This window comes from Crocuta crocuta, unplaced genomic scaffold, assembly GCF_008692635.1.
Source record: "Crocuta crocuta isolate KB4526 unplaced genomic scaffold, BGI_CrCroc_1.0 scaffold85, whole genome shotgun sequence".
NCBI lineage: Eukaryota > Metazoa > Chordata > Mammalia > Carnivora > Hyaenidae > Crocuta > Crocuta crocuta.
The window spans coordinates 3,390,310-3,416,160 of NW_027530620.1; the positions used below are offsets into that span (position 1 = coordinate 3,390,310).

At 43.5% G+C, this 25,851-nt stretch overlaps 1 protein-coding gene across 5 annotated transcripts in view; it reads left to right on the forward strand.

Annotated features, from left to right (window-relative positions):
* Window positions 1-25,851, forward strand: part of NFIA (nuclear factor I A) — a 366,351-nt gene that overhangs the window by 325,071 nt on the left and 15,429 nt on the right. For 3 of the 5 annotated variants that reach the window (XM_077768077.1, XM_077768078.1, XM_077768082.1), the window contains one exon: window positions 2,799-2,890. The exons of the other annotated variants lie outside the window; for them this stretch is intronic. In XM_077768077.1, the coding sequence (XP_077624203.1) occupies window positions 2,799-2,890 (92 nt within the window). The remainder of the gene's footprint in view (window positions 1-2,798; window positions 2,891-25,851) is intronic. 5 annotated transcript variants of the gene reach the window in all.

Genomic DNA, 25,851 nt, shown 5'->3' on the forward strand with positions numbered 1-25,851 from the left:
TTGTATCTGTAATATCCTTTTTTCCCCTTTTCATTCTTCTTTTTCTCCTTCCTCTTGCTCTTTTCCTCTTCCTCTTCCTCCTCTTCTTCTTCTTCTTCTTCTCCTTCTCCTTCTCCTTCTCCTCCTCCTCCTCCTCCTTCTTCTTCTTCTTCTAATACCCTACCACCCCTCTCACTGTTGCTCTTGTTTTAAAGACCAGACTAAATTTTGAAGCAGTTTTAGGATGCCTATGAAAGCGTTAAAGGCCTCCTGGGATATTTTGAAATTGAGAATGCAAAGTTTGCCTCTATGCCTGAAGAATTAAAAATAGCCAGTTGTTAGCCTCAAAGCAGTTTTGAGTGGCTAAATTATTTGTACACTAAACCTTCCAAATGGCAAAATTTAGGTCTGGCAAACAATAGAGAAGAGAATGGAGTGCGAGCCTTTCCAGGTTTAGTAAACTTGCTATGGTCATTGGAGAACTATCGTCACAGAAGGAGAAATCCAAAAAAAAAAAAAAGGCCATGAATCCTGGGATCATCAGCGTGCTTATTTCTGAAGTCACCAGTGTGGCAAAAACATCATAGGAAACCCTGCCGGTGTGTCTGTGATGACCAGTGCAGGGCCGCCCACACAGTGCTCTAGGACTCAGAGCTCTCCATCTGTCATCAATCACTTAGTCTCAGCACTGCATGCTCCTCATGCCTTTATTGTTCCTTCTCAACCTACCTATCTATTCATGTGTGAAAGAAACACTTTCTCCCCGGCCCCCAGCCACGGAGAGGTGTGACAGGTTATTTCATCTGCTAGCTTCCTCCTCTCTTCCATATCCTCTTTATGCACTGGAAGCAGGTAAATTCACTACCAGGTTATTAGAGTCCATCATTTCCAATAATAACTTTCTATGGAGACCTCTTAAACCATCTCAAAGCAAAGCAATAGGCTGAATAAAGCAATTCACAAAAAGTCTTTTACCGAACTTCTAAAAACTTAAATTTCTGCCATACCGGTGAGTGAGAGGCATATACAGAGTGGCTACATAGAGAGGTATTTCTCCAGTCTGTTCAATTTAGTCTCACATTGGATGGGCTCGGGGAGGGGTAGGTGTGGGGGGGAAATCAGTAGACTCACATGGCTAGACAGTACAACTCATCAGAGATCTAGATTGTTTTGAATAGAGCTATTACTGGACAAATCCTTCTAAAATACAACAAAACTTTCTTATTACTGGATGTCAGAGGATACTCATGTCCATCCTCTGTCCCATGCTGGTTTAACACAGCCACACCATGTGACCATCACAGATCTGTGTGAGTGACTTAGCTCTTACCAAAGATGACCAACAAGACTTGGTCCAAATTGGTAGAAATTTTGTCTTTAGGTGTGCTTAACAAAGGAAACAAGCAGTCTGAGCAGTTTTCTGTAAAACAGAAAATCCAAAAAAGAAAAAAAAAAAGCAGATGATAGATGCCAAAAAGGAAAAAAGAAATCTGGCAAACAAATTCGGTATGATTCCCTCAGTTATCTGTGTTTTTAAAAATTTCAGATCCTTTTCATCTCCTAGATCGTGTGTGTCCAGAGTTAGTCTGAAAAATTTGGGCCCTTTTACAAACATTGCTAAGAAATTTGAAATTAAGCAAGAGTCTATCTAAGAGTTCTAGTACAAAGAAAGAATGTGAATAAATATTGGGAGTTTGCGGTAAAGAAGTGCATTGCAGGACACCAAAAGACCAAATGCACATTTGGATTTATAAGCCAATGAAACACCAAAGCCACTGAATTTTTTTCTCACTAAACTAGAATGAAGCTCTTAAATATAAATATAAAACCCAAAATATATCTATACAGTACTGTATATATAAAAAACAACAACAAAACTTTAATGTAATGTGAAAAGATAGGAAACTGAAGTGTGGTTGTAGGTGATAGCTTGGTTTACCTGGGATCTTGATAGTTTGTGCCTTAACAGAGAAGTTCTAGGATCGGAGGATTAAAAATGTTAATATTTTTTAAATACTTATTTGTATTTGAGAGAGAGACACTGCGCGCCCGCACACGCGCACACGTGGGGGTGGGCAGAGAGAGAGGGAGACACAGAATCAAAAGCAGGTTCCAGGCTCTGAGCTGTCAACACAGAGCCCAATGTGGGGCTCAGACCCACGAACTGTGAGATCATGACCTGAGCCAAAGTCAGATGCTTAACTGACTGAGCCACCCAGGCACTCCCAGATGTTAATATTTTAAACACATTTCATGCACCATAGAGATTCTAGACACTCTGTTGGTTCTAAATGGTTTTCCACCTCCTTTCTGGAGAACCGATTAATCCCTTCTGTAAAGACTTCTCTTCAGTATTTAGCTATAGAGGCACAGGAATGTCTCAAGATTTGGGGGGAATGGAATAGTGTGAAATGCAAGGTTGTAAAATGAACTGCTTTCCTTCCCCTTTCTACCTAATTTCTTTCTCCCTGTGCTGTAAGGACTGGGATATCTCTTTCTGCCCCCAGTGCTCATGTTTAACTCAGAAAGTATACTTTGCAAATGTCCTGCATGTTCTAATTTGTATGATGGAAGGGAAAAAGAACTCATCTGAGCACCAATTTGACATCGTTTTATTCCAACAGTCTTTAGAAGCCAGCACCCCTGCCCTTTTATGACTGTCTATGATGCCCTTGCTAGCCAGATCCCTTTGCTAGCTACAGTGTTTGCACATTTCCTTGTTAATCAGCTGCGTAGGCTCGGAGACTGTGTGTTTTGGTGTTGTTTGTGTGTGCAATCTCGTGCTGCTTCCTGAACGCATGTGTCCCTTCCCTTCACAGCCTACTCGACACCCAGCACCTCCCCCGCAAACCGATTCGTCAGTGTTGGACCACGGGATCCAAGCTTTGTAAATATCCCTCAACAGACACAGGTGGGCCGCTCTCATCTTTTCTGTATGTGGTGCAGCTTGTTTTATTCATCAGGTGCATTGTAATTTGTCTTTTGGCACAACAGGCTGCATTTTCCCAGCCCCTGTTCGGTCCCCTTTCCTCCTGACCCCCACCTTCCTGGCCCTACAGCCACATTTCCCTGTGTTCTCAGAAATCGTGGAAAACGCTGTCTGCGATTTTTTGTTTCTCGTATTGAGGGGGTAGGAGAGGAAGGCTTCTGTGCCAGGACTCCTCCTGCCCTGGTGAGAAAGGTTTCCCGGTTGTAGATAGTGTGTGTTTCCTTGTCTAGGAATTCAGGTCTCTCTACGTGCAAGCAGATGCCCCTACCTGGAAACATAAAATCTGGTTGCGGGTAAAATCAGAGTGCATCCAGGGAACGGGGGAACCAGCCACTCTTCTATATTCATTACAGGGTCCCCAGGAACCTGGCAAACTTTCTGAAAATAAAAAGAAAAGAAAGGGTTTATGAGTCCTAGTAAGTTGCTGGTGTTGGTGCAGAAATAAGGTGGTGTTTGTTACTGGTTACGCTGGCCAGTAGGGAGCAAGGTGCAGCGGGGTGGGGGGGACGTATGTGAATATAAGGTCATATTTTGAGGTAGGTGACTGAGAAAAGAGTGTACTACGACATCCAGAGTGTGTTTTTCAGTTAGACACTTGTGTTTGGTGCTAGTATAGGTCAAGGAGAAGAAATCCTTTTGAAAAGTTTTGAAATGGCCGCTGTTCACTAAGAAACAGTGAGAGACTTTGGAGTTCAAAGGTAGTGGATGTAGACATATTTGAAGTTTATGAAATAGAATTAGATTCGCGTGTGGAAAGGAACTACTCTCTGATTTCCTAATTGTAATGGAACTATATACTATCATAACTGACATAAAGTACATTCTTTGTGAGGTTCTCTGCACGTTGTTTGAAAAAATTCCCTGGGATGTTTTGTGCATGTGCCTCGGTGTGTAATCTCCAGATGCCAAATTTGCAACTACTCATCTTTGTTTATAAGAATATGACCAGATGCTTATCAACGGGATAGATTTGCCTTCCTGGGTCCATTTGCTCGCTCTGTAAAGGATTTTAGTTTATTGCTGCGTTGACAGTGCAGGTGAAACTGCATTGCATCTGAAGCCTTCCTTACGCCGAAGCAGGGTCACAGAAAGTACAGCCTCAGAACGGGCAGCTGGGAGGAGACGGAGAGCACAGAGGGGAGGCAGCAGGTTAACTCTTGAATTTCCCACTTCTGCTGTTCCCCCTGAAGCAGACATATCCTTGGCTTCTGCGATTAACACCTCCTCTGGACCTTCCGTAGCACTGTTCCAGTTTGTTGTGTATTTTCCCCATACCTTCAAATGCTTAACTGGTGAATTGGAAGTTGAACGATTACTTCAACTGCGTTAAAATTTCATTTTGTACTTTTGGCCCAGGTGTTCAGTGGGGGGGAGAACCGGGGACAGTGGCTCTATATTGAAGGATTCTATTCTCGAAGCACCAGTGTGCTTGGGTTGCCTCATTAAGAACCTCAAAAATGCAATTTGGAAATGTCCTGTTTGTACTTTACATAGTATTTTTTATACAGTCTGTGATTCATAGCACTGAAATGGTACCCTGTGTTCCTTTCAATTTGTTTCTCTGTAATCAAAACGTGTTATATTCCAGAACGGCTTTGTTTCACAAATGCCTTATTTAATCCAGAAACTGAGTCTTCGTGATGTTGACCACAAAAATTCAATTCTTAAAAATCCAGATTCTCCACGCATCTGGATGAATGATGTCATTTAGACCCAATTTTGGCATCTGGAACTGAAATTTTTTGGTTTCTGTTAAATATTTGGCATCATAGGGACAACAGCTTAAATGTTTCTTATCACAGTTACACCTGCCACATTTGTCTTGCAGAAAGCCATCCCCAGTTGTCTTACGGGAAACTACTAATGGAGTTGTCATTTTTAAAAAATGTGTGTGTGTGTGTGTGTGTGTGTGTGTGTGTGTGTGTGTGTGTGTACATCTTCAGGGACAGATTGTATGCTCAAAATATTTTTTATTATGTATTTATTTTGAGAGAGAGAGAGAGAGCAAGCAGGGGAGGGGCAGAGAGAAGGGGAAAGAATCCCAAACAGGTTCCTAGCTGTCAATGCAAAGCCCGATGCAGAGCTCAGACTCACAAACTGTGAGATCATGACCTGAGCCAAAACCAAGAGTCGGACAGACACTTAACCGACTGAGCCACCCAGGCGCCCCCATCCTAAAAATCTTTTAATTTTAAGGAGTATATGTTAACTCTTTAAAAAAAAAATAAAAAGGAACTACTTTCCAGAACCATTTAAAGTGTTAGACATATATAGATATAGATAAAAATGGTCCTATTCTTTAAAAAAAAAAAAATCTCATTTTTGAGAAGACATTAGTTCAGAAGAGGGTTTGGTTTTTCTTTTTTCACAGGAATTTTTTGACACTTAATTTGAACATGGCCTGCAGATTAGTAATTTTCTACACAACCTTGCATTTTTTTCTACATTTGATACTTTGACTGATGAGGCATGAAATGTGTATTAATTGAATTATAGAAAAGTTTTCTGGGGAGATGACATTTTGCTTTCTACCTTCTGAGAAATAAAATGAAGGGTCACCCAAGCAGGTACTTGAGCTTTACAAATGCAGAAGAGGTAACCTACACACAAAGGCATGAACAAATGCAAAGTCAGAGGGTGTCCCTTTCTCCAAAAGACCAGTTCTCAATGGAAATCTCTTCAAATAACTGAAGCGTTGACCCATAGGAGACAGATTCGATATGGTCTCTGTTGTTTTGTAGCAGATAGAACTTGAATTACTGCACAGACATTTTAAATAGGCAGCTTTCAGTTTATAAGAACTTTCTTTATAAAAAAAAGTATTCTTGAGCGCCTGGATGGCTCAGTCGGTTAAGCATCTAACTCTTGGTTTTGGCTCAGGTCATGAACTCGCCGTTTGTGAGTCTGAACCTGTCAGACTCTATGCTGACAGTGCTTGGGATTCTCTCTCCCTCTCTTTCTCTGCCCCTCCCCAGCTCTCGCTCTCTCTCTCTCTCTCTCAAAATAAATTTAAAAGAAAAACTTTTTAAAAAGCATTCTTTAATTCTATATAGCTTCTTTTCATTGAGCGTTTTCTGTGTACTAAGTACCTTAGGTACATTTCCCAACTAATCTTTACAGCCACCCCAGTAGAGTAGCTATAACTATCTCTACTCTAGATGTGGAAACTGAGACCTAAAGAGATTGCTCATTTTCCCACGGCCATAAGCCAGTGCGAAGTGAAAGAAGAATTTGTACCCACTTTGCTCAACTGCAAGGCCCGTGTTCTCTAACCACCATGTTTCATGGCCTCTCGGGCTAGTGAGCTGCCTTCCTTGCAGGTAGTCAACACGGACTGATGCTCAGCCCTCGGGAATACTACGGCATGCTCCCTGCTTTTAACCCTGAGACTGCATTACAATCTAATCATCAGTATATTACCCAAGAGATTGAAAGCAAGGTCTTGAAGAGGTATTGGTTTGCCCACGTACTTAGCATTATTCACAACAGCCAGAAAGTGGAAGCAGCCCGGGTCTCCATCGACAGATACATGGGATAAATGAAATGTGGCATATACATTTTGTTGTGTATATACCATTTTAATGTGGTACCATATGTGTTATTTGGCCTTAAACATGAAGGAAATTCTGCAGTACACTACACAGGGTATCATGCTAAGTGAGAGATGCCAGTACTAAAAGGACAAATACTATATGATCCCATGTATGTGAGGTCCCTGAAGTAGTCAGATTCATAGAGAGAGAAAGCAGAATGGTGGCCGCGGCGTGGGAGGATGGCAGGGTGGAGAGTCGTTATCTAAAGGGTATGGAGTTTCAGTTTTGCAAGACGAAGAAAAGAGTTCTGGCGATGGTTGGTGGTGACGGCCGCACAGCACTGTGACTGTACTGAATACCACTGAACCGGCCACTTAAAAATGGTTGAGATGGTCCAGTTTATGTTTTGTGTGTTTCACCACAACTTTTAAAATGTGATCGTTCAATAAAATCTGATGGCCCTTTCACCTCTTAAGAACATGAAATTCTGTAAAGCAAACAGGAGAAGTAGGCAGTTTATCAGCAAAATCCACTGTAACTGTGTGCTGACCTCTCTCAAAGTACTGATTCTCATGCCCAGCACATAGTGGGTAGTCAGCATATATTTCTGAATCTACATGATTCATAAGGAATTTTAAAAATAATGGCATTCTCTTATGACAGCCATGATACATGTTAATTGTGGAAAATACAGATGGGAAAAATAATAAAAATCACTTGTAGCCCTACTGTTAACATTTCCATATAAATCCATCCAGACTGTTGCTATGCATACGAGTATATTGCAAAAATGAGATCATATCATATACACTGTTTGATAACCTGCTGTTTCTTCCCTTTAACAATATATTATGGCCCTCTTTCCATGTAAATTGGAAAAATTGAATATTGGCTTTTATTGCACCAATTCATCATCTGTAATGATTGGTAGGGAAAGATAACGTGGATAATTGAAAGCCATTTTTTCTCCTCCTTCCCTTCCAGTCTGTTTTTTTTTTCCCTCCAGAGAATTCCTCCCTTCACTGCGATGGAATTGCCTTCTTTTTAGCCTTGCCTTGAGCTAGTTTTCTTTCAAACCGCCTTGCAGTTGCGTTGTGCGTTTCACCACAGCTGGTGGCTGCATCTGAACATTCCTGCCAAGTTATCTGTCCCTTTCTTTTGTCCCACTTGTGTGCTACGTCTGCTACTATCATTATTTGCCTCATATGCCCCTGCACCCTCCATTTCATAACTCATTAAAACAGGGGGTGGCCACTTCCCTACAGCTTTCAGAACATCCATCTGTTTTGAGAAACCATGACCACTTGGTCCTGCCCCAAATCTCTTATTTTTCAGATGTGTCCTAGGCACAGTTGATATTAATGTATAGAGAAGTCTCTGGGGCACAGAGTTTTTACTTCACTTTGGACACTATCAATGTCCCCCTGCACGCCCACTGAATGATATAATATAATAGAGAACAGGCTCTCATCTCAAATAGCAGAAAGCCAATGGCCATTTCAATTGCATCCCATAATTTAATCTGATCCCTGAAAACAAGAGCCATTAAGAGGAGGCATTTATTTAGAGAAAAAAAGTTAATATTTCATCATCAGGTAATAAATAGAAATACCAATTCCCACACAGAAGGACTGAGCAAAGAACTCATTTTGATTCAGGTTCTAGTTTAATCAGAATGTTCAAATAAAATGCTTAACCTGCAAAACTCCAATGAGGACTAATTCTTTAAAATGAAAAATGAGTGCAAACAATATTAAAAACAGGCATTTCTTCCCTGCCACCCAAATCTATCACTGTTCTGCATCAACAGAATTGTGGTATCTGAAATGCTATTTAAAACCAAATTACCATTTGGGTTATTAGAAGAACCGCTTGGCATGGCACGGGCCTGATTTGTTGACAAAAAGGCACAGATGCTGTAACCTTTGCTTAATAAATCATTTAGCTGCCCGGCTTGCCAGCAGAGTGACGTGACTGCCTTTGCTTCATGAAATTTACAAATGTATGCGCGAGCCACACNATGGCTAAACTATGGGCATTGTCACCCATTGTGTGCCTTTGATGGGGATGCACAAGGAGTGTGGGGAGCAGTGAATACAGAGAGCATTTCGATCTGTTGCCGTCCTGTGTCATAGTCCTGAAGCTCTGCTTGAAAAACCGAAGTATAGGCAATCTACAAAACTCTTCAAAAGTTCCTTTCTTTGCTTACTCATCATTTCTTATAATATTCCCAACACCTACAGACTGTAGTCTCCTCAAGTCTTTCAAAGACCAGTACAAGACACAGATGTTTTTAAAAAAACAGTAATAGCGGGGCGCCAGGGTGGCGCCCAGGGTTGAGCGTCCTACTTCAGCTCAGGTCATAATATTATGGTTCATGAGTTCGAACCCCACATCGGGCTTATTGCTGTCTGTGCAGAGCCTGCTTCAGATCCTCTGTCTCCCTCTCTCTACCCCTCTCCCTCTCAAAAATGAATAAACATTTAAAATAATAATAATAATAGTAATAACAACCACATTAATAATGCAGCAGTTACAATGGGATTTGCCTAATTTGCCTAAGAGGCTTTGAGACCACAGTTTAAGAATGTTCCAAAAAGTAGAAGGGGGCAGAGAGCCTAATCCATTTTTCTGTCCGTGTCTAACTTTGGTCTGATGATATGGTTCTAGCTTTCATGTAAATTTACCATTTTTTCCCCTACCTTTAATTTTTGCCCATTTATCCATGAGCGGTAGATAAGGCTTTATTTCGCCCATCCTATGAAGAGCCACATGTTTGTTGAGTTCTGTCTTCTCTTGACCAAGCAGCTATGCAGTCATGTCCTGTAGCCCCCTCACCGCTCATTTCCAAGAAACTCCCCCTCCTTATGTAATGTCCTCGCCCAGGGCACCAAGGTCACCTGAGATTGCACTCAGATTAGCCGAAGCCTTCTCTGTCTCCTCCGCATCCTGCCCTGTGCTGCCTGCCTGTAGGAGGCGAGGTCCCCCAGAAGTTCAGGGAGCAAGCAGCTGGAGAGTTGCAAAGGCAAGAAACTAAGAGGGGGAAAAAAGTATCTTCCCCTTTCTAGTTAGAATTGGATTTGAGCATTTCGGTTACAAGCCCATACAATGACAGAATTTCATTTGCTTCTGACTTTAGAAAAAGTGAAGAAGTCTTATTGGTCAAGTCAGTACTCTGTCTTAAGTACCCACGTGGGCCAGCTTCTGAACCTGAACTTGCCACCGGACTCAGAGTCGTCTGAGATTGGTGCTGTTATCCCCATTTTCCAGATGAGGAGACTGAAGTTTCAGAAGAGTACATTTGTCCCTGGCAAATGAGGTAGCCAGGATTTGAACCAGTTTGTCTCTCAGACTTCTCGTCCCCAAATGCCATCTGCATGCTTAACGGTTGGTAGTGAAATGTTACCTACTCACCATTTTCTCTTTAAGATGGTCTGAGATGGACTCATCCTCCTACATCAAGGAATCAGAAGCCTAGAAATTGGGCCCCGTGGGAGAGGACTGATGCCTCACTCGGTCTTTCTGAAGACCAGTTTCCTATGAGTTCGTGCATGTGTAAAATAAGACTAGGCTCATTCTCTCATCCTGTCTGGGAAAAAGACCTTTCCTAATGATGTTAGTCCACATCTGTGAGAACAGCTAGCCTCCGCCCAGAGACCAGATGCCACAGCAGCTGAGACTGTGGGCTTCCTTTTCAAAACTTGGGCAGAGCTTTATTCCATCCCTTAGAAGCAGTATATGTTTTCATTTTTTGTTATTTGTTTTCTTTTTTCTTGGTAATTCAAGTTTTCCTAGTCTGGTGTATTAACTGGAGAATGGTGATTATATAATCTCCAATGGTTGTTTTAAGTCTTAGGTTCTTTGGTGTAGAGAAAGCAAATGCCCAACTCCAATTAAGCATTCAACAAACGATAGCTTTTATTGTTTAGTTGATAACTCATAGTTAAATGGTATTTCCTGGATTACAAAGTATTTCCTCATTTGATCTCAAGAGCAACCCATTAAGTAGGCAGAACCATTATTGTTGCTATCCCCATTATACAGATTTAAAAACTGAGGTTTAAAGAGAAGAAGTGACTTTGCTGAGGAAGTGAATCACATAGCCAGGGGTCAGTAGAGCGGGGACACAAACCCACTTTTGATTCTAAAGCCCAGGTTCCCTTCAGCGTGCACCACCAGGCAAGGCCTCGGGTGAACATTTCAGTACCTCTCATGTCCTGCTATGTGGATATGGCCAGAACTTACCTGTCAAACTCTGGGATTTAAAGCAACCATCTAGCAAATTAGGACAACCCCTCCCCTAAAGATTATAACCCCACGGATCCCTCCATCGAGCGTCTGCCCCAAAGGCACCTCAAAAGCCTGGTAATTGGGCACGTCTGTTCCTCTTCTGCACACCATTTCTCCTCTTCAGCTAAACTGTGCCCTAAGAAAGAAGAGACTCCCCAAGAGGAAACTCTGTCTCTGAGGGCGGTAAAAACTGGCAGAAGGGAATATACACCCCGCCCCTGCCCAGATCCTGAAGGGAAAGGCAGTGCCGGGTCATTTCGTCTCTTATGTTCTCAGTTGCAGTCGAAGGTGTTGAGTAGTAAACAACACGTCACCAGGATGAGTTACTCATGCAGTGCGCTTCCCGTGCCTCCGTACTACTGTGGGCTGGAGTGAATCCTCCCAGCTTCCCATCCCCCGCACCAAACCTGTACGTTCTCTTCATGTACACTTGGCAGCTAACTCACCGACAGGCTGTGCGACACTATTAAGATACACTTTCCAATAAGCAGAACGCTTGTCTTTCAGTTTTTAATTTAGCAGCACATTTGAGATGTCCTCAGCCACGCACTTCACTTTTGGACAAAGGAAGGACATCAGCTCTGGGTACTGGTCTCCTTTTCTCCCTCCATTCTTATATTCCGTAACCCCGTTACTTTTAACTCCACGTTTTAGTGTGGTGTTAGTCTTGTTTGTTTGGTTGGTTTTTGCCTTGCTCCAGAAAGATTTGGGGAAGCTTCTTAGTTAAAGCAAATGGATAATTATTGCAGGAATTAGGTGCCTGCTTGGGATTTGGCACACAATAGGTGCTCAATAAATATTGGCTCCTTCCTCACTTGCCTCTTCTCAGTATTAAAATAAGATCAGTGGCCATGGAGAAGGGGAAGGTAAGAGGGTGCCTGCATAGGAAATAATTCGATTTTACGGAAGAAGAAGGGTAAAAAATCTGGTATCCCACAAGCCCTTGGGACTGTGGGGAAAGGGGGGCCAAAAAATGAAGTGGGCAGAAAGCTTGAAAACAGAAGGTGAGAATTTGTGCAGAGAATTGAGAAGAGCGAGATCTGAGTTTGATAAGAGCCTTGCAACAAAGCCAGGAAACCCTAGTTTTGATTGCAGAATTGCTGTCAAAATTCCCAGCCTTTAGATGGTTCTTGATAATGATGCTTGTGATCAGCAGACATTCCAGGATACTAAAAGAAACATATTTGGGACTCATGGCCTAATTTCATTGTGGGGGGGGGGGGGGGGAAAAAACCACGAATCAAAGAGCAGGAGAGACCTGTTTTCACATCCTGGCTGTGCCATTCATCAGCATGATCTTGGACATTATCCATTAAAATTCAACACGTTCATCTTGAAATGAAGGCAGTATCCTCTAGCTCACAGAAGAAACCCCAGTTGAGTGTGCCGTAAGCCAATTAGAGTTATTTTCCTGACATGAAATCTGAGTGGTTGATGGCCTTATTTCATCTGCTATACGATGCCAGTAGGAGCCCATGCTCTGTCAGAGATTCTGCTCTACCATCCTCAGCATGTTGTCCATTCATCCTCATGACTGGTGCCTCTAGTTGCAGAATGGCTGCTGCAGCTCCAGACATCATGCCCATAACCTACTCCACTATTCCTCTTTTATCAGGGAAACAAAGGTCCTGCCATACTCCTCCCCTGTTTCCTGTTAGCAGATTTCTGTTAAGGTCTGACCAAAATTGGATTCCCTTTTAATCGTTAGCGGCAAAAAATGCTGGGAAAGCCAGCACAGAATTACCTTGATTGGCTAAAATTGTGATCTATTGCTGTGGGCTGGTTACATTGTCCTCCCTGAACAAAACTGCCATCAATAATAGGTGAACTGTTAACAGTATTTGACATATTCCCCTTTCCCACTCTCTGCTAGGTTTCGTGTGCTTTTAAGTCCTGTTGTTGCACTTGACTCCCTTCACCTCTTGATGGCCTGTCTTTCTTTTCACAGTGCCTTTCCTCTATACTAGCTCCATATGTGTCTAAGAAACATACATATTGTGTAAGTGTGTGTGTGTGTGTGTGTGTGTGTGTGAGAGAGAGAGAGGGAGGGAGGGAGAGAGAGAGAGAAGTGATCATGTCATATTAGCCCTCTGTCTGAGTCCCGGATTCATGCAGACATTTGAGTTTTGTGCAGACCAGCTCCCACGGGCTGGGTCAGCTTTCTCCCGGTAAACTAGAATGCTGCAAAGGCTGGGTTGGAGGGCATGTGCCTTTGTCATTGCAAGGGAACTGTGTGAAACAGTGCCCTCTGTGTGCCCTCCCAGGTGCTTATCCAACGGTCACCAATAGGTTCTGGGTTTCCCTTTTATGACTTGGAACCAGATGCTTCCTTTGCAAAAGAAAAGAGCCTGGTTTTGCTGAGCTTGAATCAACAGAGTTCAGAGAACAGGAAAATGAGTTGATTGGCCCCGCTTCGCAAACTGTGAGGAGAGAAGGCAATACAGGTGGTTTGCCCCCTTTCCCCAAAGCTGCTGCACGCGAAAACTCCCATGCCCCAGGAATTTGCTTTACCAGGGTTTCTGAGCTCTAAAGAATAGCCTTTCACATTTAGGAGGGGTTCCTTTCGGACACAGGCTTTCCCAGGCTTTCTAATGAGCCTGAGACCTTGAAGGTCCCACTGACATACAGTTTCAAGGCCAGTAGCCTATTGTCTAAAGTGAGATTTTCAAAGACCTCACGTGAGTCCTCAGTGATTCTTCCTGTCCAATTTTTCTCACACCCACTTGTTTACCTTCCTGTTTGTTTATTGAGGACGGAGGCACATTCTTCTATCAGTGGCCTCTCTTTTTGAGATCTAGCCTTTCAATGGAGCCTATTCACTGAGCTACATTCCACAGCACACGCCTCCCCAAAATATTTGCATGAGAATTTTTCCTTAGGCTTCACATTGCTTCCTTTACAGCAGAGATGAAATAACTTAGCACTTCTAATTAGCTTTCCACTTTCCAAATGCTTTACACATTAACTAATGAATCACAGGAGCTTGTGATAAACTGGAGCCCTGTGTTGGGGCTGGGACAGGGTTAGGACAGGCTGTCCTAGCCCCGTGTTCCTGGCCTTCACGCCCCCCCCCCCCCCCCCCCCCCCCCCTGCCTTCCCTTCCCAGAGTCTGGATGTGTTGGGATAAGGGAGCTGCAGCCCAGGCATGAACTTGAAGGGCAACCTCAGCCCCCCACAGCGCTGCCTTAATGAGGTAGAAAGTGCTCAGCGCTCCCTTCCAAGGCAGGATACGCTGAGTGAGTGTGTCCTGTTGCCTTTAGTTTTGGGGGGGNGTGGGGCTGGGGCAGAGTACTAGAGAGATAGAAGGACCATATGATAGAAAATTCTAGTAAGGGAACTGACTATAGTAGGGACCTGTGCATCTTGGTACAATAGAAGGAGCACTTGACTAAGAGTCAAAATGCTTGGATGCCTCGCTCACCTCCCCCACTCATGGGCATGTGATTGATCTTGGAGACAGGGGGGAAAAAAAACTCAGAATTTACTGAGCACCTAATATATTCTCGGTACCACACTAGGCTTGAAGAGGACCATCGAGGTGTGTGTGTGTATATGTGTGTCTGTGTGTCCAATCCCTGCCATTATCTTGCTCACAGATGTCTAGGGAGCAAAGTAAACAAATTATAATAAGGTATGGTCAATGAAAAAGTTGAAGTATGTATAATCCGTATGGAGTACACAGAGTAGGTAATTAACTGGAGAGAAGCGGGGGAATCAAGGAAGCTGTTCTAGGGGAGGGGACACATGGTTTTGAAGGAGACAGATGCACCTGGTAGGTACAACATTCCATTCCGGGCACACGCCAACGAGTAGTAGTGTGTGTTTGGAGAACTTTACTCTTTTTGGTGTAATACCTATTCGTGTAAGTGGCAGAGAATGTCGGATAATGAGGCTGGGAAGTTAAGATCTGGTGATGAATAAATACATAACTTCAAACAATAGTAACAATGGTAAGGCAACTGGACTTCATTCTGTGCAGGGTGGAAAGCAGGTGAAGGACACAGTGGGATCTCAGGTACAGAATTTTACAGATCATGGTAGTTTGAAGACCCGTGATCAGGGGGGACCCTGGGAAGTATAATACAGGAGAGAAAACATCAGCTCTGGAGCCAGACTTGATTTTGTTTTTTGGTTTTTAAATGTTTTATTTATTTCTAGGAGAGAGAGAGAGACAGCGTGAGCAGGGGAGGGTGAGAGAGAGAGGGAGTCACAGACTGAAACAGGCTCCAGGCTCTGAGCTGGCAGTCAGCACAGAGCCCGACGCGGGGCCCGAACCCACAAACCGCGAGATCATGACCTGAGCGAAAGTCGGACGCTTAACCGACTGAGCCACCCAGGCGCCCCAGACAGACTTGATTTTGATTTATCTCAGTACGTGATTGCCGTGAACGGAATTGTCGTCCACCTTTCCTCCCACCCCCACCCCTTCCCTACCGAAGCTCATAGGTTGAAACCCTGGTCCCCACTGCGGTGGTCTTTGAATATGGGGACTTTGGGGGGTCAGTTTAGATGAGGGTTGAGCCTCACGATGGGATTAATGCCTGTATAGAAGAGAGTTTGCCCTCTTTCTGCCACGCGAGGACTCCGTGAGAAGGCAGCCATCTGCAAGCCAGAAAGAGGACCCACGGGCACAAATCAGGTACAGATCAGCTGGAACCTTGATGCTGGACTTCTCAGCTTCCAGAAGCGTGAGAAAATAGAACACCCGGTTTATGATATTTTGTTATGGCAGTCTGAGACTAGTACAGTGATCTTGAGGTAGTTTTTAGCCTTTCTGAACCTTACATGTCACATTTATAAAATTATAAATTAACTCCTGCATTCCACTTACAGTTTCATGAGGATTCAATATGGGTAGGTTGTAAGACCCCCAGTACCCTCCCCCGGCACATGGAAAGCTGATGTGTGCTGCCTCTTATTCACCCTTTAGAACCGAACCTCTCTAAACACCAGAGGTCAGACAGGATGCATCTCATTCATCTTTAGGACCAGGGACCTGTGATCGCCAGTAGAAACCCAGAAATGTTAATACAGCAAAAACACCAGAGGTAATCTGGTCGTTTTCCCCTTAAGCTGAGTCTCTTTTCCCCCAAGCCCCCACCCATCCTCCTACGTCCGTTTTCCATAAGTTGTGCCATTAATTCTCTCATTAGCTAGTGGAATGATATTTATTTATTAAGAACATACTTAGCATACTCCCAAGGAGCAAGTTAAAGCTCAGCCAACAGCTGCAGTTTCTGGTTGGGAGGCAAAATACGCTGAGGAATGCATACAGAGAGTTTCTATGGATGTTATAATTTCATATTAAAAAACTATTAAACTTTATGCTGGATGAGGGAGAGAAGAAAAAATCCCAGTGCAAAAACAAGTTATGAACCTAGGAGCACAGTTTCTGAATGTTTATTTTGTCAGATACACAGCTGACATGATTAGTTCTAATGGGGTGGTGATCCTCATTGAATTGCAGATCCGTGTGAGTGACTGAAATACCGCAGGGACCTAAATAAGTCGTGCATACAGTATTACTTAGGCTGCATCCTTTAGCCAAGTTGAAGGCTTCTCTTTCTCTGTCCCTTCTCAACACACATATGCACGCGCACACACACATGCACACACACATGCACGCAGGCATGCCGTGTATGCATTTATGTCTCCCAGAAACTCCACCTAGAGCATTAATTACCTTTCCAGAACTACGCTGACTTGGCTTTGCTGATTTCTCCCCCTTACCCTCTGCCACCCAAGTGCACCCCAACCCCCTACCTCCACTCTCCACTGCAGATAATGGTGTATCAGATCAGTCTGCTTTGCTGCTGCATCAAGACCCAGATCAATTTATTGACTCTGTCAGAGTGGCTGGTACAGTAATTGTTACAAGAGAAGAATGGAAAGTGAGAACACATCCACATGAAAAATAAAAATGACGTTTTGTTCTTTCCTGCCCCTCCTTCACTTTTTTTCTTTTCTTTTTTTTTTTTCTTTTTCTTTTTTCAGTTTTCTCTTTTCTGTTTTGAGGGTGTTGTTTGTTTTTTGCCTCATAGATCTTTATGTATTTACACAGCAGAGAGCACTTTACTTAAGTTAATCAGGCCCTTCTGCATTATTAATTGTGACAGGTAGGGTGCTACACGACAGGAAGAGTATTATGGGAAAGCATTGATCTCACTCACATAGTGTGGACCTGAGCAACTTTGGTATTCCGTCCCTTATCTCGCTGCTATGGGGTCCCATCAACTCACATTTCCCTGATTGACAACACAGAACGCCTCCCATCAATACAATTGATTTTGTGAAAAAGGACAGGGAGCATTTTTCAGCCAGAGATAGATGAATTACCGTGATGGCAAAAGCGAACATTTCAGAAATCTTTCGGTTTGGAAATCCAAATTGGGGAGTAAAGTACTATCATCATCCCAAACACATGCCTAATTTTTACCCTCACAAAAATAATAGTATGAGAGGAAACTTACTAAAGGTGAAAAATAGATGTAGTTGAGGCCAACCATGAACCTAAGGATAGAAGAGCTACTTTTTAAAGGCTATCTGCTAATTTTTTGTGAGAAATTTTTGGTTAAGTGCACATCTTTGAAAGATATTTCATTAAAGTTCAACTTTCATGGCTTATACCTGTAGACCCTAACATAAATCCTAGGTGAATGGACAAAAGTGAGTGGGTGTCATTTGTGACCTGGAAATAAAAGGTCAACCATTGGATTTATAGCTTTTTTAGTGAAAAGAACATAAAGATTCCTGCCAACTGGAGTCAATCCATATTTTAATGTTTCCTAGTTAAGATTATAAAATCAAGGGATTAGGATCATGCTGTTCAGTGAAGGTCAAAAATTAAATGTGGTGGGCTAAGTGTCATTCCCATGGGGCAGAAGTTAATATTTCAAAAACCATTTCTACCACTGGCAGTCAAGAAATGAATTGTCCATGGTCATTAACCAAGGTAAGGGGAATCCCACTATCATTACTACATTTAATGATGATTATTACACTAATCAACTATATTGTTAAATTACTCCGCTGTTCTCCTGTAATGTCCCTGAACAGTGATAGTGGATTGATTGCTATCAAATAATTCGCATATGCAATTGTGAACAAGTCAGGACAGAAGACCATGTATGAAGGCTTCCTTGTGGGAAAAGAAGTTGTGGCTATTTTATGGGCATAGGAGCGACAACATAGAATCTTATGCTGCATATAACATTCTTCTAAGACCAAAAATCTGTGACACTGCAGACCTGTTATTAAGTATGATCCCCCAGAACAAAAACTTTTAAATACAAAAAATGAAATGCATTTCTTTTTATTATGTTTTCCTTTCCTGTTTCACATTTTTGCATGTGCTGCCACCCCCTCTGCCTTTTTTTTTCTTTTTAGGAAAGAAAAATTCATTTACCACATCCTTTCCTTGAAACCTCACATTTTTAGAAGCCTCGGCTCCACCCACTTTGGATTTTTATTAGGCGAGAAGAAAAGTTATTTGAATATCATTACAGGATGACTCAGACACGTATATCCCATACCATTTTCAAATCCATTTTAAGATGCCAGTATTTTTCGAAGTCCTAGAAATAAAGCATAGGGAAGCTGGTGATTTCCTTAAGGATTATCTAGTCTAGATACCTGCATTTTCCAGATCCAACTTTAAGTGCATTTTGGAATAAAGTGTGTATCATTGTGATCAAACGGCACCTCCAAATAAGAGACCCAAAGCCCAGGGAGGTGGAAATACTTCCAAGGGCACATGGCTAACCAGATGCAAAGTGGAAGTGAGATGCAGGCTGTCGGACATCAGGGAGGAAAGGAACTGGTAGTGTACCGTGTGCCTTAGGAAATGGGTGTGTGGTTCCTTCCTCACAAAGGTGTTTTATAAAAGCCCAATATCCGGTAGACTGACCCAAGTGCGATGGAGTCCTCAGGAACAACTTATGTGGTTCAAAAGTCCACCTCACGGAATGTATCTTCATAGACTGCCACGTGTTTGTTGTGTGCATCCGCGGGTGAGGATGGGCGGACATTAAACCTGCATTTCTGTCTGCGCTCCTGGATTGCTTTTGCTTGCACGTTTTTCTGACTTTTGTCCTTCACAATATAGACAAAGGTTAAAATTCCCATCTACCTTCACAGGCAAACATTTTAAAGTGCTTCTGCGGGAGGCAGAGAGTCGGGAGGACCTTTGATTTAAAGTTCAACATTTACATTTGTAATTTTGACTAATTTCTGTGCTCACATTAATTAAATTGAAATTGTTTAATTAGAATAAAAGTAAAATTGATCATTAGGATTAATTTAACCTGATAGGCTTTGTGTGCCTTTCTAGACAAATATTATGAAATATAGAGATAATGAAGCACTGAGAGGTATAATTTCACATCTTATAATGATTTTAATATCTGCCAGTTGTGCTCTCTGGTATCTGGAAAGCTCTGAATGTTGCTATTTGTTACATCATTACCATCCAGCGCGGGCCATGCTGTATCTCACAGTTGGCCTCTTCCCAAATATTTTTTCCTGTTGAAGTCTAAAGATGTACCAGGTTCTCCCCGCCCCACCCTCCTAAACACATCACTCTTCCCCTTTCCCAACCCCCACCATCTTCCCGGAAGGAAGGCTGTTAGCCTGGCTCTTCCCCTGGGCCTTGCATCACAATGACCTTTGGAGACCTAGAACTGCCGCTTGACACTCCTTATGGAATTCACTAATGCTTCTCAGCCGCAGGGTCAGTGCTGTCAAATCTGGACCGCCCCCTTGCACCCTTTCATGGCTGCTTGCTTTGAAAAAGAGCCAGGCACAGATTAAGCTGCATGATAAAATGGGAGACTGGCACCGCTGAATAACTAACTTGAAGGGAGTGGAAAAGAGAAGCCCGCTTCTCCCAAGTGTCCAGTTGGCTTCTAGGAAACAGCTCGTCCTCTTCCGTGTCGTTCTATCAAGCAAGCATATTTGCAGATTTGGTGCTCTCCATTTCTTAAAGAAAACCACAGAAGAATAAGGCTATTGTTTTACCATAAGATTCAGCATCAATTCAAAAACATCACATCTGCATCCACCTACCGACACATTAATGAATGTACACCTTGTTGAACTGTCAAGTCAACTATCAAATTATTTTATCTTCAAAATGATTAGGGTCCACATTGGCAAATCAAATCCTCAGGAAAATCCACACACCATCTTGGGTTTCAAATTCCTCCCAGCCACCATGTTGCCAGCATAACTTAAAAAAACAGTGACGTTAGCAGTTGTGCTTAATTTGTTTTCCTATAGCCACCTTGAACAGCAGAATCCAAAGGGCAGTGGAGAGTCAAAATTGGATATTTATAAAAAAGAAGAAACAAAAAACTAGACAGAGAAAGAGCATGATTCTCGGTAATCTGTGGTTGACTGACCAATGAGATTGGCAGAGACTACCTCATATGCAAATTATCATCTTTCTGCAAATTGGCCAATCTCTCCTGGCCAAAAAGCCTAAGGAACTTTCAGGGTTGTAAGCCCAGATTCCACTCAGTCACCATAAGTAAACCACTGCCCAAAAGGACATTATTTTTACCATCCATTTCTTCAGACTGTCATCTAAATGATTCTACTTGTGTTCATGTCCTTATCTAGGAGACGAACCTTCTTATTTTCATAGCAAAGAGTTTTATTTAGAAGCTTACTCACATTTAACTTAGTTTTAGAAAGTCCTTAATGTTCCTCAGCATTCAACCTAGTCTCAGTTCAGGGGACTGAGGGAAAAAAGTATATGGCTGGCATACTCATGCTATTATTGTATTTATTCAAGAAAAACGACTACCCATCATGGTACTGGGCCAAGAGAGCAGCAGTCTGGCGTATACAGATGAGGTCTCCGTCTTCCCCATGTCAGAAAAGAATATCATAAAGCATCAGTTCTGCATAGTCTAGTTAAGACACACAGCACTCTCATATGATTTCATTTTATCCTCACAGCCACCATGCCAGGAAGGTGGTCCTAATACTTTCTTTTTTTTTTTTAATATTTTTATTTATTTCTAGGAGAGAGAGAGACAGCGTGAGCAGGGGAGGGTCAGAGAGAGAGGGAGACACAGACTCTGAAACAGGCTCCAGGCTCTGAGCTGGCTGTCAGCACAGAGCCCCACGCGGGGCTCGAACCCACAAACCGCGAGATCATGACCTAAGCAAAAAGTCGGACGCTTAACCGACTAAGCCATCCAGGCGCCCCGGTCCTAATCCTTTCTTAACAGAGGGACAAACTGAGACACAGATTCATCGTGGTCTCTCAGGCCATGCACCCTCAGCCAGGTAGATTCTTCTCTCACCACCACCTCCCCCCCAGCAGTGTTTCCCCTTGAGCTAGCTGACTCCTCACATACCACTCTGCAGGGAGGCAGCTGCTGAAGCTAGGGGCACCAGGGCCTGCAGTGGTGATGGATGTTGGGAAGAAGCATTCCAGTGTAAAGAGATGGTGTAAATAACTCTCGGGCCCTGCATCACTAGGGTAGTACTCCTACTATGTCTACTTTCTTGCTAGATGAATTCAGAGAGAAGTTGAGTGGCACAGTCCATGGTGCAGTTTCTCTGGTTCTCTTTCCCATTTCTGCCCACGAAAACCATGGCCGCTTTCTCTGAACTCACGGACCCTTGCTTAGCCTGGACTTCAGTGAGTCGCAAAATCCACTCTCTCCAGGTCGGTTCCATATGAAGAGCGTTTAGAATCCCTACTTCAACTCTTCCTGGTTCCAAACCCAAAATAGCTATGTCTTCCTCTCTAGTGTACCTTTATTGCCTGAAAGACACCTCCTGGGTTGGGGACATTTATCTGCCTAACACTCTTGATCTTCATTTTCAAGGCAGAAAAACCATGTAAGCAAACCCTAGTTTTTATATTTGAAGGGAATAAATATGCATTGACCATTTACACAGAACGCTGGAAATGATCACGGAGAAAGTCGAAGTCATGGCTATGGAATTCTAGAACACACATCTAGAATCTGTTACTCAGATTTTAACTAGAATGTTAACTTGAAAGCCTTATAGGGAAAATGAAGGGGATACAGTTCTCCTGGCCTCTGCCTTGTCTTTCTTTCTCTCTTCCTTTGACTTCATAGCAAATCTGAGGAAACTTCTGATACTCACTGACATTTGTGCTGCCCAGTCTCGGAGTCTGAAATGCCTGAGAAAGCAGTACAGATTCCAACCGTAAAACATTCCTGCACCAAGCCTTGGAAACTGGCATACTGAGGCTGGCAGAGCACAGAGGGAGCACATGTAAATGAGGCTCACTTATAAACTCCCGAGGAGTGTTTTATTTAGTTTAAACCTGAACTTGAACTCGTAAACATGTTCCTGAAGAACAACACCAAAAGGCTGATGGAGTCCAACAGGAAGCCATATTTTAGCTCAGACAATTCACTCCTCTGAGAGAAAGAAAACTCTTCAAGTTTTTTTTTTTTAACTCCACGCCTTTAAGATAGCACAAGGCGGTATAGCTACAGGATTTTCGTGAGTGCAGAATCCAGCGGAAGTTAATGGGTATCAGTTGAAATTACCACCATTCTTGCAAAACGAACGATATGATCTCCTACCATACGGCGATTTAACAAGAGGAAAGGATATTTAAAGAGCCAATGAACATAGAACAGCCCAATGTATAATTGGTTTCATTAAAATATAATAAAGTGATAGTGGAATGCGTAGCTGTTCCTGATTAGCACTGTGCGCCTAAGTTCTGGGTTTGTTCCTAAATGTCAGTTACTGCAAGAGCCCTACCAGGTAGAATTCATCTGAAAACAAAGTAGGTGGTTTTGTTTGCATGGCTCGATAATGTAAAACACATTCTTAAATCTGTCTTCAGTAATCTTCAGCTCTCCACCATCTCTAAAGTCATGACCAGAAAGGTAAAAATGAATTCAGTTTTCTATGTTAGCATAATCTTCCCTCTCTCTAAGAAGCATAGATTCCTGACAGGGCAGCCACGTAGCACTGCCGGTCGTATATATCATGTGTATGTCCAAGCCATTGATAACACCCTTCACACAGAGTGTTAATGTTATGGGACTTGGTTCAGCCCCTCACGCCAACGCCACCAAGAGGCTTCCCACTCACCTCCCCGAGAAATATTCAGGAAGAATCGAATTGTTTGTAGTAATGAATATTGCTTAGTTGTAAATTTAATCTACAAATTTAGAAGGAAATAAATCTGAACATAAAAAGCATTTGCTGTTTCAGCATTAAAAAAAAAAGTACTGTCATTTGAAACTGCCAACTCCCCCATGTGGGTTTGTTTTGCAAGTCACGTCTTAACAAAGACAAGTTGTGTTGCCATAAAACCCTAAATCCCACCACATTTTCAGAAGGAGGAGGAAAGCATTGTTCGCTGATCCCTGGTGTGTGCCTTCGGGGACGCCACGTGGAGCTTTGACTGGACTCGGGGACACCATTCCATTTCTGTCAAGGGTAGTTGGCCCAGAGGAAGCCTTGACCCCACCCCATGCCATCCAGATCCCAGCGATGCCCCCCGTGACAATGCTGCTTACACTTGGGGCTGGCATGTCAAAGTCATTTAGGCCAGTATTTGAAAGTCGTGTTCGTGTCTTTTTATGTTTGTTATTTCCTGCCCCAAATGCGGAGATAACTGGTATACCGAGGCCTGTGTTGCAGATAAGTTAAGTTGGACCCCCGAAGTCACAGAGACTAGAAGTTAAGGCTCTAGCACTTTCTATGACCAAGCTCTCTTTCGCCTCAGTAAGGGGCATGAGAAGTTTTACCCCAGCATCCCATCCATACTGTGAACGAGGAAAAGATAAGTCCTGGAACCAGTGAAATCAGAAAGCAGGTGTTCCCAGAAGTTAAAGAAAGTTGAGGAATGGGATCTTTGTAAGTATGATCAGAGCGGGCTCCTTGGGTGCCTAAGTCTCAGGGCGGCCAGCCACTGGGAGGGGCGGGGGGGGGGGTCCAGGGAGGGGGGNCTCCATCCCTTTTCCTTGTGCCTCTGAGAACTGAGATGCCCCCGCCGCCTCCACCTTCTGTCCCAGGTCTGCCCCTGAGCCTCGCTGCTTAGGCGCACCCCAGAAGCCCTCCACCCCAGCTGCCAGGCGGGGTGGTCGTGGCTGCAGCTGACTGCGCGCCTCTGCGCGGCCTCTCTTAATCCGGTGACTGGAGTAGGAAGGACTGCTGGTCTGTGCGGCCTTTGGGAGAGGAGGGGTCTGCCCTCATTCCTGTGGGGTGCTCAAACCCAGGTGGAGAGGGAGAGAAAGAGACTGGCTGGAGGGGTGGGAAGGGGGCCGGAAACGGTGCTGGAAAGGCCAGGAGGAAGGGTGCCCGGACCGTGAACGTGAACGGAAGGCGACTAACGGGGCAGGAAGCAAAGACCTGTGCTCTGGGCCTTGGCGGTGGTCCGGTCGGCGCCAGCTGGGGTGGAAAGGTGCGAAGGTGGCAGATGCCATCCAGTGCCTATAAAGGGCTTCTTGGCTGAAAAGGTTAGTTTGGGAATTCGTTTCTGGCAAAGAACCAGATCCTCTGTCGTCCAATTGCAGCATATCTCTGGGAGAATTTCTGTAGTAACTGGACTACTTTTCCACTTTAATGTTATTTTCCCCGCTTTTCCAGACTTTCTCTACCTGCACAATCCAAACACCAAATCTACATGATAGATGTGCTGTGAACCTGAGCGGTGTTTCGGAAGGTCTTTTCAGATCTGGGGGAAGAGCGGGAGCAGAGAAGCACTGGGTGGAATGATTATCACAATGTGGCCACGCTCTGCTGAGCTCTGACCTCCACTCCCACGCCTCTCTTTTTAAACAAGAAAGGTTACCTCCCCGGGCCACCACTGGGCCAGCCCCAAGTGTGACTGTCTGCACTTGTTAGACAACAGGCCTTTAATTAAAGTTGGAATCTGATGTGCAGAAAACATACATTTTTTTCATTTCATAGCTCCCTAGGAAATCATGTTCTCCTCATCCCTACTGTACTCAACTCACCCTGCCGCCAAAAAAAATTTAAAACAAAGAAAGAAAGAAAGAAAAAAGAAAGATGATCTTAAAGCTGAAAATCAAAAATCACAAAAGGCTAGCCTGCCTTCTCTATTTTTGCCTTTGGGGCAGACATTAGCCAATAATAAAGCCTGTATTGTATCATCAGACCAGAGCCAGCTTTTTAATGGCTAACTTCCCACATGCAAAAAGGGTTTGTCCCATTTCAGGGCATTAAAATACAGCATTTAATGAATCTAAGTGAAATCTTTCATCTTTCTTTCCTCTGTGCAGTAAAAGGGCTTGCCTTGATGCCTTCTGATATTTGGGTTGGACTTTGTAGACTCAAAAAAAAGAAAGGAAAGAAAAGAACAAACAGCAAACACCAGGCCCTTGCTGAAAATAAACCGCGAAGCCCCCTTGTCGCTGCGTTTCCGCAGCAGAGCCGTCCATCCGGGCACTGCCTGGGCTCCACCCAGTAAATCCGGCGGTGCCATCCCAGCCGAACAGATAGGAACCCTGGACGGTTTCATCAGGGGTTGTCCCCTTAATCTCCACGCTGCACCTCAGATCTCAAGCAGCTTCCGTGGCGCGGGCTCACTTTAATGGCTAGAATCTATTTTTCATGAAAAAGCAGGAAATAAGCTGTCTCTTTCATAAAAAGATTTACAAAATGTAATCATTGTTGAAATATTCCCTTTGAACCGCCGTGTCCACGGGGGTCTCCGGCTCCCAGAGTCGTGCTTCATTAGAACCCCTCACAGGCGGCTCCAGAAGGCAGGTACACTGGTGGGCCCGGCTTTGATGTCTTGAATGAATGAAAGAAAAGCACAATAAAAAAGAGCTGTTGATCAAGCATAAAATACTCTTTAAGCTGACAGAATAGCAGCGTTAACACACCCTAAGCTGCTTTTAGTTTTTCCCTTTTTTCCTCACATTTTCCTGTGCTTTGTGTACAGTGGGGGTTTGTATTTTATAAGAAGTCTCTGATCTATGTAGTATGCCATTCGCTAACAAAAACCAAAATAGGATTGTTTCTGTCCCACTTGGTTGCCTGACTGCTCCCTCCCTCCCCGCCTCCCCTCTCCCCACCCCCACC